General features: G+C 53.8%; 3 protein-coding genes, 1 long non-coding RNA gene and 4 other non-coding genes across 11 annotated transcripts; 7 read left to right on the top strand and 1 right to left on the bottom strand.

Annotated features, from left to right (window-relative positions):
* The first annotated feature begins 1,373 nt into the window (after positions 1 to 1,373).
* Positions 1,374 to 1,516, top strand: LOC128948081 (small nucleolar RNA SNORA16B/SNORA16A family). Its single transcript, XR_008484087.1, has one exon. It is a non-coding gene; the product is annotated as a small nucleolar RNA SNORA16B/SNORA16A family (small nucleolar RNA).
* Positions 1,517 to 1,763: 247 nt separating this feature from the next.
* Positions 1,764 to 3,959, top strand: LOC128948014 (uncharacterized). 2 transcript variants are annotated; one of them, XR_008484080.1, is made up of 2 exons: positions 1,764 to 2,870; positions 3,504 to 3,959. It is a non-coding gene; the product is annotated as an uncharacterized LOC128948014 (long non-coding RNA). The 2 variants fall into 2 exon arrangements; XR_008484081.1 differs by having other exon boundaries at positions 1,764 to 2,910.
* LOC128948082 (small nucleolar RNA SNORA44) lies at positions 2,110 to 2,240 on the top strand. Its single transcript, XR_008484088.1, has one exon. It is a non-coding gene; the product is annotated as a small nucleolar RNA SNORA44 (small nucleolar RNA).
* Positions 2,441 to 2,557, top strand: LOC128948083 (small nucleolar RNA SNORA61). Its single transcript, XR_008484089.1, has one exon. It is a non-coding gene; the product is annotated as a small nucleolar RNA SNORA61 (small nucleolar RNA).
* On the top strand, positions 3,305 to 3,375 carry LOC128948080 (small nucleolar RNA SNORD99). The gene has a single exon (XR_008484086.1). It is a non-coding gene; the product is annotated as a small nucleolar RNA SNORD99 (small nucleolar RNA).
* Positions 3,960 to 4,186: 227 nt separating the features above from the next.
* On the top strand, positions 4,187 to 6,409 carry LOC128947949 (ras-related protein Rab-42-like). The gene is made up of 3 exons (XM_054292472.1): positions 4,187 to 4,211; positions 5,005 to 5,302; positions 5,995 to 6,409. The coding sequence occupies exons 1-3, from the start codon at positions 4,187 to 4,189 to the stop codon at positions 6,407 to 6,409; spliced, it is 738 nt and encodes a 245-aa protein (XP_054148447.1).
* A 445-nt stretch (positions 6,410 to 6,854) lies between these two features.
* On the top strand, positions 6,855 to 8,380 carry LOC128948043 (ras-related protein Rab-39B-like). Its single transcript, XM_054292611.1, has 2 exons — positions 6,855 to 7,157; positions 7,948 to 8,380. The coding sequence occupies exons 1-2, from the start codon at positions 6,943 to 6,945 to the stop codon at positions 8,378 to 8,380; spliced, it is 648 nt and encodes a 215-aa protein (XP_054148586.1). The 5' UTR covers positions 6,855 to 6,942.
* A 1,392-nt stretch (positions 8,381 to 9,772) lies between these two features.
* Positions 9,773 to 16,400, bottom strand: TAF12 (TATA-box binding protein associated factor 12). Of its 3 annotated transcripts, none has more exons than XM_054292558.1 (6): positions 16,349 to 16,400; positions 13,339 to 13,590; positions 12,046 to 12,123; positions 11,189 to 11,303; positions 10,914 to 11,002; positions 9,773 to 10,236 (listed from the first exon to the last, which is right to left on the bottom strand). In XM_054292558.1, the coding sequence occupies exons 2-6, from the start codon at positions 13,504 to 13,506 to the stop codon at positions 10,201 to 10,203; spliced, it is 486 nt and encodes a 161-aa protein (XP_054148533.1). In that variant the 5' UTR covers positions 13,507 to 13,590; positions 16,349 to 16,400; the 3' UTR covers positions 9,773 to 10,200. The 3 variants fall into 3 exon arrangements, with proteins under 3 accessions (XP_054148533.1, XP_054148532.1, XP_054148531.1); XM_054292557.1 differs by lacking the exon at positions 16,349 to 16,400 and adding an exon at positions 16,153 to 16,199; XM_054292556.1 differs by lacking the exons at positions 12,046 to 12,123; positions 16,349 to 16,400 and having other exon boundaries at positions 13,339 to 13,586.
* Between the last annotated feature and the right edge of the window lie 298 nt (positions 16,401 to 16,698).

Here is a 16,698-nt window from a genome sequence, read left to right as displayed (position 1 = left end):
TTTGACATGATTTTTAGGCTCACGTTGTATCAGTGGCTGTGCCAAGGAGACTCCAGGGATTGCCTTGTGCCTTGGCAGAGCAGCTGTGAGATCCATGTAGGAGGAGAATGGGAGCAGCTTTACCTTGTCCCTGACAGCTTTGGCAAGGGCTGTCTTGGGGAGAGTTTGGCCACACAAAGTTTGGGGCTTGTTCCCAGACTTGGCCTTAAATGACTGAGGGTTTATTTTGTTGCTGATCTGCCATGTTTGATGGAATTACCAGCTCAAAAGGCCATTGCTGAACATTGTGAATTTTTTCATCTGTTCATTTGCTCAGAACAGATTAAAATATGACCATCCATTTTGCCCTTTCTCTAGGACTTGGGCAGGAAGCACTCTCAGGCATTTCCAGCTGATTTCCCGCTATGGCTGTGCCTTCAGCATCAGCACCAGCAGCTGTTCCAGCACTTCCTTCCAGCCCGTTGACAGGTGCTGCCATTTTAAATACTTTCTACGAATTATGAATCATGAACCAGGAGCCTTACAGAGGTATTGTGTTGGCAAACAGACTTCTGTTTCCAAGAACCTTTCCTTCTATTCCCCGAGGGTGGAGTGTTCCCTCCACCCCGTTCCAAAAGGGAGGAAGGAGAAGGGGAAATTCAGCTGCTGTTTTCAGCTTTTCAAAGAGCGGCCCCTGGTGTGGACCTTATATGGAGAAGGAGAGAGAAATTGTACTTGTCCCACCCGGACTGGAGAGTCATTTAGATGGGGTGGGGTGGGGGTGTACAGCTGCTCCCAGGGCTAGTGGGAGTTGTGAATCATGGGGATGATGAAATAGTTTGGGTTGGGAGACGACTGAAAGCTCATCTCATTCCACCCGCTGCCATGGGCAGGAACACCTACCACTAGAGCAGATTGTTCGGGAGTCTCGTTTATCCTTTGGGATGGGGCGGAGCGGGGGCTGGAAGGGAGCAAGGCAGGAACGATGCTTGGGACTGCAGGCAGCGCGACCTACAACTCCCAGAAGCCTCTGCGGGAGAGCCCGGCACCAGCAGCCAATCGGAGCCCGCGCTGCCGCGCTATAAAAAATGGCCGCGGAGGGATTTCCGCCTCTTTCTGCCATGGTGGCGAGCTGGGGCGGTTCCGCGGCGGCCATCGGGGACCATCCACCGCCATCCGTCGTCTTTGGGGCTCTCCCGCCACTCGGCTCCGCCGCATCGGCGCCCTGTGGGCATGGCGTCCGGCCGCGGCGCTTCGGTGCGCTTCGAAGGCTTTGAAGGGCAGCGCGGCCTTTCCCCCGCCCTCCTCCTCAGGCCGGGCCCCGGGTGAGTGAGGGACCCTCGAGGCTGAGCTAATGCCCTGTCCCGGGCCAGGCGGCCGCGGATGGAGAAGCCGCCCGGCCCTATCGAAGCTGCGTCTGTCGGTGCGGTGGTAGATGCAGTCAAAAAGGAGCCGAGAGCAAAGGGATTTTCCTCGACGGTCGCCGCTCAGTTGGAGCCTTCGTAACTGTTCGGCAACATTTCGGGAAAGTACATGGCCCGCCATGGGCTGGGGGGGGCTTACTGGTGCTGGAAGGAGGCGGCTGCTTCATATCCTGCCCTGGGGTCCAAATTGATGCACGGCGTGGGGGAGGGGGAAGGAGTGTATCCCATCTTTCTGTAGTTTTATTTTAATTTACTTCTCTCGCAATTTGCTTAAAGCTGTCTTCTTCCCCAGCAGCATCCTGGCGTAGAAGGTGATCCCGGGACATGGGATGGCTGGTGACAGCCTCAGCTTTGGGCAGGTGAGATGGACGATCCTGGTTCTGGAGTCCTCTTTTGAGAGGCTGAGAATTGGTTGGTTTTGAGGCCTCCCTGGACCAGAGTAGGGACCAGCAGCGTTTCCTGCCCCTCTGCTGTTGGGCAGTGGCAGCATGTGCTGTTCCGAGGCTGTGCATCCTCCACGGGGCTTGTCCTTGGGGCTGAGCCCTGCAAACTCCCTTGGTACTTGCTCCATCCAGACGATGTATGGGTGAGATAAGGGCAATTCCTCTCTCTGGGGCCGGCTAGAGGCAGAACTGGGTGCCAGCCCTGATCCCAGAGCCAGTCAATCACTCCATCACAAACTTTACCAGATAAACTCTGTGTTAACCTGCATGTTAATCCAAGAGCTGTGGCTCCATGCAGTAGCTGCAGGTCTCCAACAACATGCCAGAGCAATGGGAAGGTCTTTGACTGCTGGGCCTTTTCTGCCTATGGCTGTCACTCACCCCTCCAATACATTTTTGGGAATTGGGCTGTTCCTTGCTTGGGGTTCCAGAGTGCAATGAGTCAAAGGTGTGTCCACAAAAGTCTGCAGCCTAGTGCTGATACTGGGGGTATATTGTGATGTCTTCCAGGGGTCCTGCGTGTTCCAGAGCTCACCCATCTGATGGATAGACCCAGGTGAGAGGGTAGTACCCTTGTTGAAACTCCACAGCCCATCCCTCCAAATCCCTTTCCCACCAGATCTGAACACCGATCTTGTGGTCGAAAAAGGAGGAAGAGTAACATTCATGCTGGTCTTGGGCTCTCAGCAGGTGTGTCCTGTGCTGAGAGGGGCCACTAGGAAGACAGGCTGTGCTGGCCTCACTATTTTGGGAATTCTGGTTAGGAAGGAAACTCCTGGTCAGGAGAAGGGATAAACATGGGGCACGGGGGGCAGACATGCCATGAGGGTTGGGGAGGCTGTAATTTATTGGGAATATCTGAGCCGTGGATTTACAGTAACCCATTGCCTTCAGGCACTAAACTCCAGCTCTGTTTTTTCAGCAGTAACTCTGGAAAAAGACTAAAACCTGTGAGCCCTGTCCCAAGGGCTTCAGCTTGCTTTCTGTAGGACCTGAGTTGTGAGGAAGCTGCAGTGTGGAGCATGTGAGTGTTCTCTGGAGAACTCCTGGTGTTGGGGTGGGCAGTAAGTGGAAACTAGATACTAGGAGGAATTTCTTGGCTATGAGGGTGAGAAGGCCATGGTTGCCCAGAGAAGCTGTGGCTGCCCCATTCTCTGAAGTGTCCAGGGCCAGGTTGGATGTGACTTAGGCTGTCCTGGTCTGGTGGACAGTATCCCTGCCCGTGGCTGGCTGTGGAGTGGGGTGAACTTTTGAGGTGCCTTCTAACCCAAACCATTCTGCAGTTGTGTGATCTCGAGTGGGGTCTGGAGGACAGGGGACAGTTCAAGCTGATTGCTGGAAGTGGCCAGTTGTTCACCTGGACTGTGCAGGTGGGAATGATCACCTTGTTTCCAAGGCTTTTCATTGGCCAGTTGTGCTCTGTGGTGCCGGGTGTGGGTGAGGTCAGTGGCAGTGCAGCCTGGTCCATGATGATTCCTGGGTCTGGAGACTGTTGGATGAGTCCTGCGGATATGGGGCTGAGGCCAGGCAAGAACTGCCCAAAACCACAGGGCAGGGAGGGGACGTCCAGGAGTTCTGGAATGTGGATGGAATCTCACACAGTGCTAAGCCTGACTGCTTGTCCTTCAGCTGGATTTTTTTTTATCCCTTTTTTCAGGTCTAAGCAGAGGGTGAACCATCCCTGATGGACTTGGTGCTGCAGTGCCAGAGTGTTCTTTCCCAGCCCTCTCCTCCAGAAGTGGGAGCTCTGCAGAGCCAGATCCTGGCTCCTTCCTGAGCTGTGAGCTCTGCCAAGTGGGATCAGCCACTTCTGGGCTCCCCTCACCTGCAGTGGAGGGAGGTAGAACTGATTTGGCTCCAGGTATATCTGAAGCTCTGGTTCATATGCTCCACCTGGAAGAACAGTCTGTTCCATGGAGTTTTCTCAGGAGGGAGTCTGGATATTAAATATTTGATTAGAGGAGAGAGCCAGTAATGCCAAGGTGGTGGGTTTGATCCCTGTACAGGCCATTCGCTTAAGAGCTGGACTCAGTTGTCCATGTGGGCCCCTTCCAGCTTGGAATATTCTCTGTGTGTGATAGGAGTTTGAATAAATGCAATTACTTCAAATCTTTATGGTGTCTCCAGTGTTTGAGTTGCATTGGGATGGGGTGAGGCTGGGCTGGCTCTGAGCTGTGGAGCCTGAAGATCCCCTTCCAGTGGAGTTCACCAGTGCTCGGAGGCAAGTTCCTGTGCTTGCTGTAGCACCTGCCAGTGGGATGTCCCCCACAGGGGTCCCTGGAATGCAGAAACACCGTGGGCCTTCATGGAGGGGCTAGAGCAGCTCCTTGCAACCTCGGAATGATCCAAAGCCCTCAGCTGGAGAGTTGGTGATTCTGGCTGCCTATTTTCTCACCATGGAGAAAAATTGGTAGTGGGGAGCGGCAGCCTCTGAGTTGGAGCCACTCTTTATATCTGTCCCTGAGTGGCTGGGCTGTGACAAAGTCCCTGAACCTGAGGTAAATGTTTGTCCTGAAATAATTGGGCTGGTGCCTCTGACTCCTCTAGTCTCCTACCTGCAGGTCTTGAGAGCCCCTTCCCTGTGGAGCATTTCCCAGGATCTTGGCTCCTGGGGACCCCAGGGGGTCTGCACTCACTGCCTGGTTGTCCCTGTTGTCACCTAAGCCAGGCAGTGGAGACATGAGAGACTGCCAGTAGAGGTGGACATCCAGAGCTGGCATGTGGCCACACTAAACGTCCTGGCCACAGCAAATGGAGACTAAATGCCAATGTGATTAGAGCTGAAGCTGTGCTGCTGCTAAGGTTTGAAATGCTGGGCTGTTGCTAGGGTTTGTGATTTGGAGTTTGGTGGTTGGGAAACAGGTAAATGGATAAAAATCGTTTTAAAAACAAGGGAATAAAAAAGGCAAGTAAATTAATTCAGTGGTTTTCTTAAGTGGTTAAGAGAACTATGCAGCAGCTCCAAAGCCTTTTTCGTTTGTACACCTGAGAAGAAAACTTAAACTTCTTTCCTCAGCATTACCAGGAAGGAGGAGGACGGAGCTGGCAGCTGCTCCCTCCCTGGGACAGTTTGTTTGTCCGGGTGACTGCGGGGCCAGAGCTGTCCTTGTCCCGCGGTGGGGTGGGGACAAGGGTGGAGAGCTGTCTGTCGCTGTTAGCACAGCACGAGTACGGTGGGTCGGGATCGAGTCAGCTCAGCCATGGAGACAGAGATTCCCCCCAGGATCCTGAGCCCGAGGGACACTTCCAGTTCTGTGTCATCACGCTGGGAGATGCAGCCGTGGGCAAGTCCTCCCTGCTGCGCTGCTTCACTCATGGGCCGACTGGGGGTCCTGGTGGGGCAGCCATGCCAGGCCCTGCCGTCGGCGTTGAGTTCTACAGCCGGACTATCCCGATGCCACCCACCGGCAAGGCCAAGCTGCAGCTCTGGGACACGGCTGGCCAGGAGCAGTTCAGGTGAGGCAGGCATGGGGACCCCAGCATGCCAACCGAGTCCTCTTCCCACTCTGGGGTGTTTGTAAATCCCCAGCTGGGTGTGCAGGGACAGACAGCGATGGCTCACTGGGAAGGTGATTCTTTAGGGGCCAGTGATGCCTTGTGCTGAGCTTGCAGTGACACTGTGGTTGTTCAGGGGAGCAGCCAAGGGAGCAGGGCCAGATGCTTGTTGCTGTGTGCTGGTGGTGGGCTGGGGCTGGGTGGTTTCTTTCCTGATTGCATCAGGCTGGAGCCAGGAGCACCTGGGAATGTGAGAGGCTCAAATGGGGCTTGAAGGGCTGAAGAACAAAGTGCTGTGGCTGGAGCTGGACTCCCAGGCCCCCCCCATCCCTGGGAACCTTTTGGGGACCGGAGGGTTGGCTCTGGTGGTGCCCTATTTCTGTTCAGTGCTGCCCCATCCCCACAGATCTGGGGCTTTTGCGGGGATAAACAGTACCACAGAGTCCCTGAAAACCCCACAGATCTCCTCTGGAGCCCCCCAGTCTGGGGAGAGGGATGCTGAACAGAAAATGGCAGTGTAAATGCCCAAGACGGGTCTCCCTTTCCCACTCCTGAAGTCTGATCTGTCACCCAAAAATCTCCCAAGCCCCATCCTAGGGTTGCTGGTGTTAGAGCTTCTCAGTATCCTTTGAAAACCTGCTGGGTATGCTCAGATCCATCACCAAGTCCTTCTACCGGAGCGCGGCGGGGGTGCTGCTGGTGTTTGACCTCACCAACCGAGCATCTTTTGAACACGTTCCTGAGTGGTATCACGAGGCTGCGGGGGACGAGCTGCCTGCCTTCGTCCTGGTGGGACACAAGTGTGACCTGGTGGATGAGCGAGCTGTGTCAGCAGAGGAAGCTGTACACCTCGCCGCCACTCTGGGCATGGCCTTCGTGGAGACCTCGGCCCACAGCAACCTCAACGTGGAGTTGGCCTTCCAGACACTGGCTGGAGGTATCCAGCAGGCACTGGGCCAGGGGATCCTTGCCCCACACCAGGGATGTGATGGCATCAGGCTCATCCCCAGCCAGAGTCACCGCCAGCCCCTGGCAGGGAGGAAGCCCCACAAGCGCAGCCAGTGCTAATGGGGATAGGGGGACGTGAGACCCCCAGTTGTGGGGATGCTTCTCTCTCCACCCAGCACCTGCAGCCCTTGGGTGACCAAGGGGGTCGGGTCTCCCACCTGGGCTTGGGTTTATTTCAAACCTTAATTTGGGGGCTCTGAAAAAAATAGTACTCCGCTGTAGGAGTGTTTTTAATAAACCTAACGCTTTTCCACATTAAATAAAGGCTGTGCCAAGCACTTCATCCCAGGCAGGGGCACAGCACTCAATCCGTGGCATGGGGGATCATCTGCTTTGGGGGGCATCACTGGTGGGGCAACAGCTCCCCTTGTCTGGGACACTTTTCAGGGTGTCCTGTCCATGGGAAAATGGGAGCAGGTACCCCTTAGTGCTTCCTGCTGGATAGAGCCAAAATAAAGGGGACAAAGGGGCTCCAAAGGGGCCGCGCGGCACCAATGGTACTGGGAACGCCTCCTGGGTGGAGGAGCTCCCTGCCTGCCTGAACACGCTCCTGGTGTGGGGGCGGCAGGTCCTGGCAGGCGGCAGAAGCACCGATGGAGCCACGGTGGCAGTACCAGTTCCGAGTGATCATGCTGGGGGACTCGACAGTGGGGAAATCCTCACTGCTGCGGCGCTACACCGAAGGTGCCTTCCTGGACGCTGTCAACCAGACGGTGGGGGTGGACTTCTACGTCCAATTCGTGGAGCTGGAGCCAGGGCTGCAAGTGAAGCTGCAGTTCTGGGACACAGCCGGGCAGGAGAGGTTCAGGTGGGTGCATGGGGTCAGGAGGGGTGGTGGAGATGGGTGTCCCCCTCCAGATTTGGGGTGGAGTGTTGTGATTCCAAGCCCAAGGAGGTTGTTGATGTGGCTGTGTTCCCACTTGTCTGTTTGGGTGAGGAACCACCATGTCAAAAGCCAAGGGAAAGGAGCCCTTGGGACTGCCTTGTAAGCCCTTGCTCCAGCTCTGAAGGGGGTACAGTACTCCCTCAAGAGCCCCCCTGCCACACCAGCTGCAGAAGGACTGGCGAACAGCTGGGAACCCACTGAGGGCTGGGCAAAACTTCTTCCTCAGCGGCTAGGAGCCTCACACCTCCCTGTGGGGCTGTCTCCACCAGCCAGGCAGCTCCTGGGAACAGGAAAGCTTGGGAGATGTTGGCTGCAGGGGATGAGAGTGGCAGATCTGGGTTTGCAGGAATGGGAAAGTTCCAGGACTGTTGCAGCAGAGATGGGAAAATACTGGGAACATGGCAGCAGGGACAGAAGAGTTCCAGGACCATGACAGCAGGGCTGGTGGAGCCCTGGGGACATGGCTGCAGGCACAGGGGCACTTGGGGGCTGTGGCTGCAGGAGACAGATGAGCTGTGGTGGCTGAGCACGGACAGAGCTGCCAAAAGGCTGATTCTCACCCCTCTCATGGTGCTTTGAATGCAAGATGGGTGCTGCTTGCAGGAGCAGGTCCTAGACAGGGCCACTCTGTAGGCAGGGAACATGCTGCCCGAGGTGCCACAGGAAACTCCAGGGGCCACTCACTCCCCTGCTCTCGGTGTCCCCACCCCAGGTCTGTGACTCGCTCCTACTACCGCAACTCAGCCGGGGGGATGCTGCTTTTCGACATCACCAACCGCACATCCTTTGAGAGCATCCGGCAATGGCACCAGGAGGTGACTGACACCATCCAACCCTTCCGCATGGTCTTCCTGCTGGTGGGGCACAAGAGTGACCTGGCTGGGCAGCGCCGGGTGGGCCAGAGGGAGGCAGAGAAGCTGGCAGCCTCACTGGGTGTCCAGTACGTGGAGACCTCAGCCAAAGATGCTTCCAATGTAGTCCAGGCCTTTCAGATGCTGACAGTTGCCATTTACCAAGCGCTGCAGACGGGGCAGTTGGTGGCCACTGAGGCGTGGGACGGGGTGAAGAGCAGCATCCCACTGCCAGGGCTGCCCAAGGCTCAGGCACAGGAGAAGGAGGAGAAGCGGAAGAGATGCTCGTGCTAGAGCTGAGGACACTGGCAAGGCAGGGACATGCTGGGCTCAGGAGGGGAAGTGGATATGGAGCAGCCAGGCACGGGCAGGGGTGCCATGGGAAGCGCGTTGGAAGCGTGAAGTCCCCAGGTGGAACCCCACAGGCTTGCAGAGGTCAATGTTACCCTTTCCCCTATGCTCTCTTGTACTGACTGAGATCCCTACCATAAAGCCCTAAATCTTTAAGTCTTTCCAAATAGAATTAAAAGTGACAAATTTATCGTGGAACTCAGATGATGTATCTGCCACTCCAACTGAGTACATGCCTAGTTGAGCCCAAAGAAAAAATAACCACATACCATTCTGAGGAAATGCCCACTTTCCCTTTCAGATTAATCTTCATACAATATAATTTGAAAAAAACCTTCTCTACAAGGTTGCAGAAAGGAGCTCCCCAGGCTCCTCATCCCACAGTGACATGAGGAGTGACACCAAGATGGTCATGGGATCACTTCACCCCCCCGGTTTCCCCTGCAGGTACCGGGAGCCTCCAGAGAGCTGGACAAGGAGGAAGAGCCCAGCTCTGCCTAGGGCTGCAGAAGCCTTCCTGATCCTTCCTGTCATGCAGGGGTTTGCACTGCTGTCAGCTCCTGCATCCCCACAACAGCCCCTGCATCTCCTCTGAAGTCTGAGCAGAGCAGCGGGAACAGCCAGGGGCATGTGGCCTTTGCAATGTCCAGGCACAAACAGAATCAGGGGGACTCTGACTTCCTGCTTTGTCACAACATCCCCCTCCCAACAGTCCTAATATCCCAGCAATGGGTTGGAGGTCAGGAGGGAAATGACCCCGCCACCCTGACTGGCAGGTGAGGGACTGGCCAAATTCTTGTGGTCTAGAAAGGTCTGGAGGGGAGGAAACCTCTGGAAGAGCAGCTGAGGGCACTTGGTTTGTTCACCCTGGAGGAAACAGGGGAGACTCACCAGCATGTGCAGCTCCTCCCAAGTGACACCTCCAGTGTCTGCTCCCTGTGACCACACAGGACCTGAGGGAACAGCTGAAGCTGTGTCAGGGGAGGCATAGATGGCATATTAGGAAACAGTTCTTCCCACAGAGGGTGCTCGGGCAATGACCAGGCTCCCCAGGGAACAGGCACAGGCCCAAGGCTGCCACAGCTTCGGAGAGCGTTGGACAGTGCTCTCAGGCATTGGGTGGGATTGGTGGGGTGTCCTGGGCAGGCCGGGAGCTGGATTCAATAATCCTTGGGGATCTTTTCCAGCTCAGGATATTCCATGATTCTGCTCCCTGTAAACTCTCAGGAGATCTCCCACAGAACAGCACCACACACAGAGCTGAGGTGACAGGGACCCCTCCCCCTGCCATCCCTCTGCAATGCTGCCTGAAGAGCACAAGCCTATGCCAGCAGCTTAGAATAATTTCTTTATTCATGTAAAACAAATGCAAGTATTTATATAAACACTGACATTACAAAGTACTGGAGCAGGTAGGGGCAGGAAGGAGGAAACAAAAACCTCTACAGACGCTTCTAATACTGTCCCACACACGATCAAATGCTCTGTCCCTTAGATAATCACTTGTACAATAAACCACTTTCAAGTCACAAATAAAAGTCTGTTTGAGATATGTCACACTTTGAGGAGGAACGAGAAGAGGGCGTAGAATGTTTTTGGCAGGTCTCCTCATCAAGTCAAGATATTGCTGCACTGTTAATAAAAAATAGATGCTTCTCTGTAAAGCATTAAAAAAATATCCCACAGGTGACATCATGGAGGCTTCAGTGGAGCGGCAGGTATCCCAAACTGCACTGGTGGTGTCTCCAGCTCTGTCCAGGGGGCTATTTCTTGGTAGTTTTGCGGATCAGTGCCATTCTCTGCAACAAGAGAGGGAAAACCATGGGAAGCTGAGCAGCTCAGAGTGGGAGACTGCACAACCACCCACAGCAGAAACAAGGCATCCCAGGTGCTCCCAGGACACGGTCTGACTTGCTTCCACACTGGTTTTACAGGTCTGTTTGAATCTTAATGGGGCTCCAGGCTGAAGAGGAGAAGGAAGTATCTGTGCTTCTCCACTTGGCAACTTGGGGCAGTGGAATTAAAGCCCATCTCAAGGCCCCCCTCTCTGCCCAGTGGGAGCTGCAGCATCACTCATGAACCCACTGCAGGGCAGCTCCTTCTAGGCTCTGACCACGGCTTAAAAACCAATGGTCCAATGCAGTTTAAAAGCAAAATTAAGGGTGTTCTCAGTTCCTTTCCACAGAGATGGAGTTGCCAGGGGCAGCTGAGAAGCGCCTGTGTGCAGCTCCCAGTTGGTTTTAACCCTCCTAAGCTCCTCAGCACCAAGAGCTGCTGCTTCTCTTTGGGCAAAGCCAACATAGCTGAGGAGACACAGCAACCTCAGTCTGCTGCATAAACAGGTCAGGAGGCTCTGGAAGTCATTTCTGGTCTGAACAACTTGGAAGAGGCCACAAATTCACAGTGCCAGGAGGCCATGACCTCCATCCTCACATCAGCCTTCCATGTGATTCCTGGTGTTGTGAGGGCGCCTTACCTGTTTGTGAGCTTCTGTAGTGCAGGCTTTTTTGTAGGGCCTGATTTCTTCAGAACCAAAGCCCGGGATCCACATGTTCCACTGGCGCTCTGGAAGTCACAGAATGTTTTCAGTTGGAAGAGACATTAAAGCTCATCCAGTTCCAACCCATTGCCACAGGCAGGGATGCATTATCTACTCACAGGCTTCCACCACAGCACTGCAACTGTGCCCTGACTCCAGGAGGAGCTGAGAGCTGGGGGTAGAAGGGAAAAAACCAGGTAAGAGTCACTCACCAAGGTGCAACTGGACATCTTTGACTTCCAGAGTGTTGGACTTGCGGTGCCGTGCAAGCTGGCAGGCGGCTGTCACCACACTCTCAATGAAGTCGTCAGCAATCTGTAGCAGCATCTGTGGTAGAACAAGGGCAACAATCAGTCTGGTCAGCACTGAGCAGTTGAAATTATGTGGGAAGATGAAAACGAGCACTCAGAAGCTGATATTTAGAATTACAGAATGTCCTGAATTGGGAGAGACCTGCAAGGATCATCCAGGCCAGCTCCTGGCCCTGCACAGGTCACCCCAGCAATCTCTATCCTGTGCCTGAAAGCACTGTCCAGATGCTCTTTAAGTCTGGCTGCCTGGGGAGCATGGTCAGGGCCCTGCACCCTCTGGGGGAAGAACCTTTCCCTGATCTCCAGCCTGACCCTGCTCCAGCCATTCCCTGGCTCCTGTCCCTGCCATGGGGAGCAGAGGTTGGAGCTGCAGTCCCCACAGGACAGAGCTCTGCCCTCAATCTCCTTTGCTCCAGCTGAACACACCAAGAGCCCTCAGCCACTCCTCTTATGGTCCCTCCTGATTCTTCCCCATCTTCAGAGTCTCCTTTGGGAGCCCTCTGATAGCTTTAGATCTTTCTTATATTGTAGTGTGCAAAATTCCACTCAAAGGAGTGGATTTCATAGGTGCTTGCTGCAATTGCTGTTTTAAAAGCCTTTTTGGGACTGAGATGCAGAAAACCAGGGATGGCTGAAGGCTGCATGGGAAAACAAGCGTTACATGAACTAAATGCTCCCTCCTTGGATAAATGGCCACTGATCTGTGACAAATTACAAATTAACTCTTTCTGCAGTCCCTTCCATGGGCTGGAACCTACTTCTTCCACATCTTCATCCAGCTGCTCATTCGGATCCACCTCACGCACCAGGTCTTGCAATTTCTTCTTGGTTAAAACCTGAGCGTGTGGGAGGAGAGGAAGGATTTACTGCCCTGCTCCTGCAAAGAAGCTGCCCGTGGAGCACAGCCACAACCACAACCACAACCACCTCCTCCCCCATGCCCCCAGGGCCGAGTCACACTGTTGACACAGTCTATCAGCTCAGGAATGGCAGAGATAAGAAATATCAGGTGTTAAGGAGTCATTTTCAAGCACCAGCAGTTGCTCTGGACAGCAACTGGAGTGCAGCAGCAAGAATAAATGTTTCCAGCATGAAAATGCGGCTGACAAGGAGTGGAAAGGCAAACCTACAAGTGTTAAGAAGCAGACAGCAAGTGCAATCAGCATAGCAGTGACTAAAGTTGTGCCTAGGGCATGAGGGAAGCATTTCCACCACTCTAGCACTTATCAGCTTTAGTGCTTCACGTGGAAAACAGAGTTGTGGGAGTGCTGGGTTATTCCAGGGCAGTCGGACGTGGCAGGAGCAGAAACCACACTGGGCTGAACAACAGGATGCCGAGTCTTAAAAGATACGGATGGAAGGTGTCAGCCTGGCCCGGTCAACCAGATACATGGGAAATTCCTGCCCTTCCTCATTCCTTCACTGCTGTGGCTGTTTTATGTTTTATGGGGTTTTATGTTTTATGGGGTTTAGTGCACTTCCTAACAGTCTGGGTGCCAGCAAAGCCACCAGGGAGCAATGCTGGGACATTCCCTGGTCAGCAGTTTGTTTTATGCGCATCAAAGGCTCCTGTGCCAGGCTGGGTTGGAAGGGACCTTAAAGCTCATCCCATTCCACCCCCTGCCATGGGCAGGAACACCTTCCACTATCCCAGGCAGCTCCAAGCCTCATGCAACCTGGCCTTGGACACTCTCAGGGATGGGGCAGTCACAGCTTCTCTGGGCAACCAGCACCTCACCACCCACTTCTTCCCATATTTTTCCCATCTAAACCCCACTTAAAAATAACTTCCCCTGTCACACTCCAATATACACTTTCCTAAGACTGGAAAAGGCTCTACACCTACAGCATCCAAACCCCATCCAGCCAGGAAGCACCTGGGAGAGAGGAACTCTGTGAGGAAGTTTTGTTCACTCAGTAACTGAGTAAATTTAATAAACATTATATTTCTGCTGGTGATTTAAAGAAGGCAAACAAAGCCACAGGCAAATCTGTGATACTTGTGATGCCCGAGCATCATCCCTGTTGTCCCAAACTGGGGATGGAATTACCTGGTTGCTTTCAGGACTGAGCCGCCCTCCTCCACTGGGTGCTCCTGGCATCTTTGCCACAGTAGTGCTGTTGGCCATGGAGCTCTGGGGGGGGGTGCTGGCTGGTTCTGGCTTGATCGAGGAGAAGTTGGAGAGGTTGATCAAGGCAGAAGGGCCAAACTGGTTCATAATCTGTTGGGCTTTAGGTTTTAGATCATAAAGCTTGCCTAGGTCCTGCTTCTTCTTGGGGCTGTGGGGATCCAAACCAATCAACTGGAAAGGGAGAGAAAAGCCATGGTTAGCAAACAGAAGGAATTCAGCAGGGTGAACAGGTGTTTGTCCAAAGAAAACTGCACTGTTCTGACAGGGCCTGCAGTTTATAGATCAGGAATCTCCGCTCACAGCATGAAAGGAGAAGTGATGCTTAGTAGCAGAGAAAACCTTCCCTTGGTGTACAGAAAATTAAGTTTTCCAGCATCACAGTGGCTGCATGCTGGTGACAGCACTGACCCACCCACCCATTCATCCCTTGAGCTGAACTCCACCACATCCAACCCCACACAGCCTTCCTGAACCCAACTCCCACAAAGAGCAGACCACTCAGAGCAGATTTAATTGCAGGACATGGTTTGTTCCTGCTGCAGCAGCATGGAAACCCTCATCCCCACAATCCAGAGCCCCAGAGAGAAAGCAGGACCCAGCCTCCCTGGGGCCTTGCTTTTGGCAGCATCACGCTCACAGCTCGGCCTGCAGTGACCCCTCCATGTGGGACTGACAACATTGGTTCATTTTGGGTTCTGAGAACACAATCTGGCCCTCAGTGGGGGAGGAACATGTGTGTGCCCACACTGGGCAATTGACTGCAGGAAATGGAGTGGGATTTATAGAGCTCACAATGGTGAACTACAAGTGGATTGTGTGGTTACACAGATCTTCCAGGTGCTGAAGTTACTCAGGTTGTTGGTCATGGGGTGAACACTGACTGCACCTCCTCTGTTTCTGCTCTAAGCTTCAGGCTCAATGAAGTTTTGCTCTGTCTTCAGTGCTCCATGACAGGAAATTCATCCAAACCCTGCACCTTCCACTACCACAACCACCGTGGGCAGCATTGATGGATCTGTCACAGGAAAGAGAGTTTAAGGAATGGTTTTATGGCAAAGCCTCTGGCCCTACGGCAGGGCCAGAGATGGCTGAGAAACTAAGGCTGCACTCACAAAAAGAGTTTGTTTAACCAGGTTTAGGTGTCTGCTCCCTGATCTACAAATAGACATTTCCCTTAATCAAAGGAAGCCTAGTCAGTTTGGATTAATTAATATCAAAATCCACACAAGAAAGTACATGAGAGAATTTAGAAGCTTTAGTACTTCACTCCAATGCACACTCATGCACCTGCAGACATGGAGCCCTCTGAGGGGAATTTATGTCCCTACAGCCTTCTGCAGTGCCCTCGGCAAGTTTCCAGCTCCATTTTAATTGAATTCACAATGGAAAATCATTACGCTGGCACCCTAAACCCCTCAGCTGGCACTTTGGCTGAGAAGTCCAGCACACGATCGAGAGGGACCTTCAGTCTTGGCTTTAGCTGGGGTTGACCTCAGGCTGTTCACCCCACGCCTCACTTCACAGATCCACAGAGCAGAACTCCTACCCACTATGCAGGGAAGGAAGCACCAAAATCCTCGGACACAAACCCCAGTATCCTTGGGCAGAAGCACTTTAGCAGCCTAAAGTCATTTTGTTGGTTCATTCTCAGATCTTACTGTACCCTTCACATGCTACTAAGATCCCTGAACACAAAACTAATGGGAGGAGCAGATCCACAGGGCAAATCCCACATGCCAGCCTCATTTACCTACAACTGAGTGTCTTGATCTTTAATTACATCAGCAACTGCTGTGAGCCCAGTGAGTAGAGAAACCATAGTCCACACCCTTCCCAGAATGTCACCAGTCAGCATTACCTACTCTGGCATCCTCCTCTTCCACATAACTCTTATTCCTACAGAAACACCAGATACTTTTTGTATCACCAATTCTATATAAGATGGTTAGAGGAAACAGTTTCACAAATTGTCCTCACTACAGTGCCACAGATTGCATTGTCAGAAAAGATCACACAGAGTTGCTGCTGCAGAGAACATCATCCCACAGGATTCTGAAGAAAAATATGGGCAAAATCCATTTTTCTGCCAGGAAATAGAGCATCCTGGTACCTGCTGATGTGCAGGTAAGCCCACATCCTCAGAGCAGCAGCTCCCTCCCGGGCAAGAGGAGCTTTGGGTGCTGCCATCAGCACCACAAATTGCTCAGTTCTGCGACAGCACAGCATTAGAGCCGTAACTAAAATCCACGTTAATGACAAACAGCACATTCACTGGAGTGCTCAGGGGGCTCTCACTTCCATTAACCATAGTGAATTTTATCAAATATCTAAATACAATCATAGAATCTCAGAATGGTTTGGGTGGGAAGAAACTTTAACGTCATCTCATTCCATCCCCTGCCATGGGCAGGGACACTTTCCACTGTCCAGAGTGGCTACAAGCCCCGTCAAACCTGGCCTTGGGCACTTCCAGGGATGAAGCAGCCACAGTCTCCCGGGTCAACCTGAGCCAGGGCCCCACCACCCTCACAGGGAGGAATTCCTTCCGAGTATCCCATCTATCCCTGCCCTCTGGCAGTGGGAAGCCATTCTCCTTGACCTTTCCCTCCAGGTCCTTGTCCAAAGCTCCTCTTCAGCTCCCCTGGAGCCCCTTCAGGCGCTGGAAGGCGCTCTAAGAATCTCCCCGGGGCCTTCTCTTCTCCAGGCTGAACTTCCCCAGCTTGAAGCGCTCACCCCACGGAGACAGCGGGATGGGAACGAATCCCCCTCCCAGTGCAGAACATCCCCGCCGGGAGTCGCGGGGCAGAGCGAAGGTCACCGACCGCCACCGGGACCGACTCGGCGCTCACTCCTGCGCTCCCTCCCAGGTTGGCAAGAGCCGATGTGGGACCCCCGGGCGGTCCGCGCAGCCCCCTCGAGCCCTCCGTACCTCCCCATGACCCGCGGGCAGTCCAAGCCCCGCCGCCACCGCCGCCCGCCGACACTCGGCAGCGCTTCCGCTTCCGGCCGTCGCCGCTGCCAATGGGGAGCGAGTCCCCTGCGCGCGCGCGCATCATCGCCAATCAGGATCAAGTTCGCCTGCGCGCGCGTGCGCGCCATAGCGCTCCCGCCAAAAGCGCTCCTCCTCCCTGCGCTGCCTCAGGAAAGAGGTGTGCCCAGCATGCCCCGCGCGATTTGCATAACCCTGGCCGGCTAAAAAGCGGGGAAAACGGCGCTTTTTTGAGGGATAGCCACAGAAATGGCGATAAGAAATGAGTTGAGGATGGATGAAAAAATAGA

This window comes from Melozone crissalis, unplaced genomic scaffold (assembly GCF_028551555.1).
Source record: "Melozone crissalis strain CALT ecotype California unplaced genomic scaffold, PUWL_Pcris_2 ptg000111l_1, whole genome shotgun sequence".
Taxonomy (NCBI): domain Eukaryota; kingdom Metazoa; phylum Chordata; class Aves; order Passeriformes; family Passerellidae; genus Melozone; species Melozone crissalis.
Note: the sequence above shows the minus strand (reverse complement) of the source record. Positions and strands in the feature narration are given on the sequence as shown.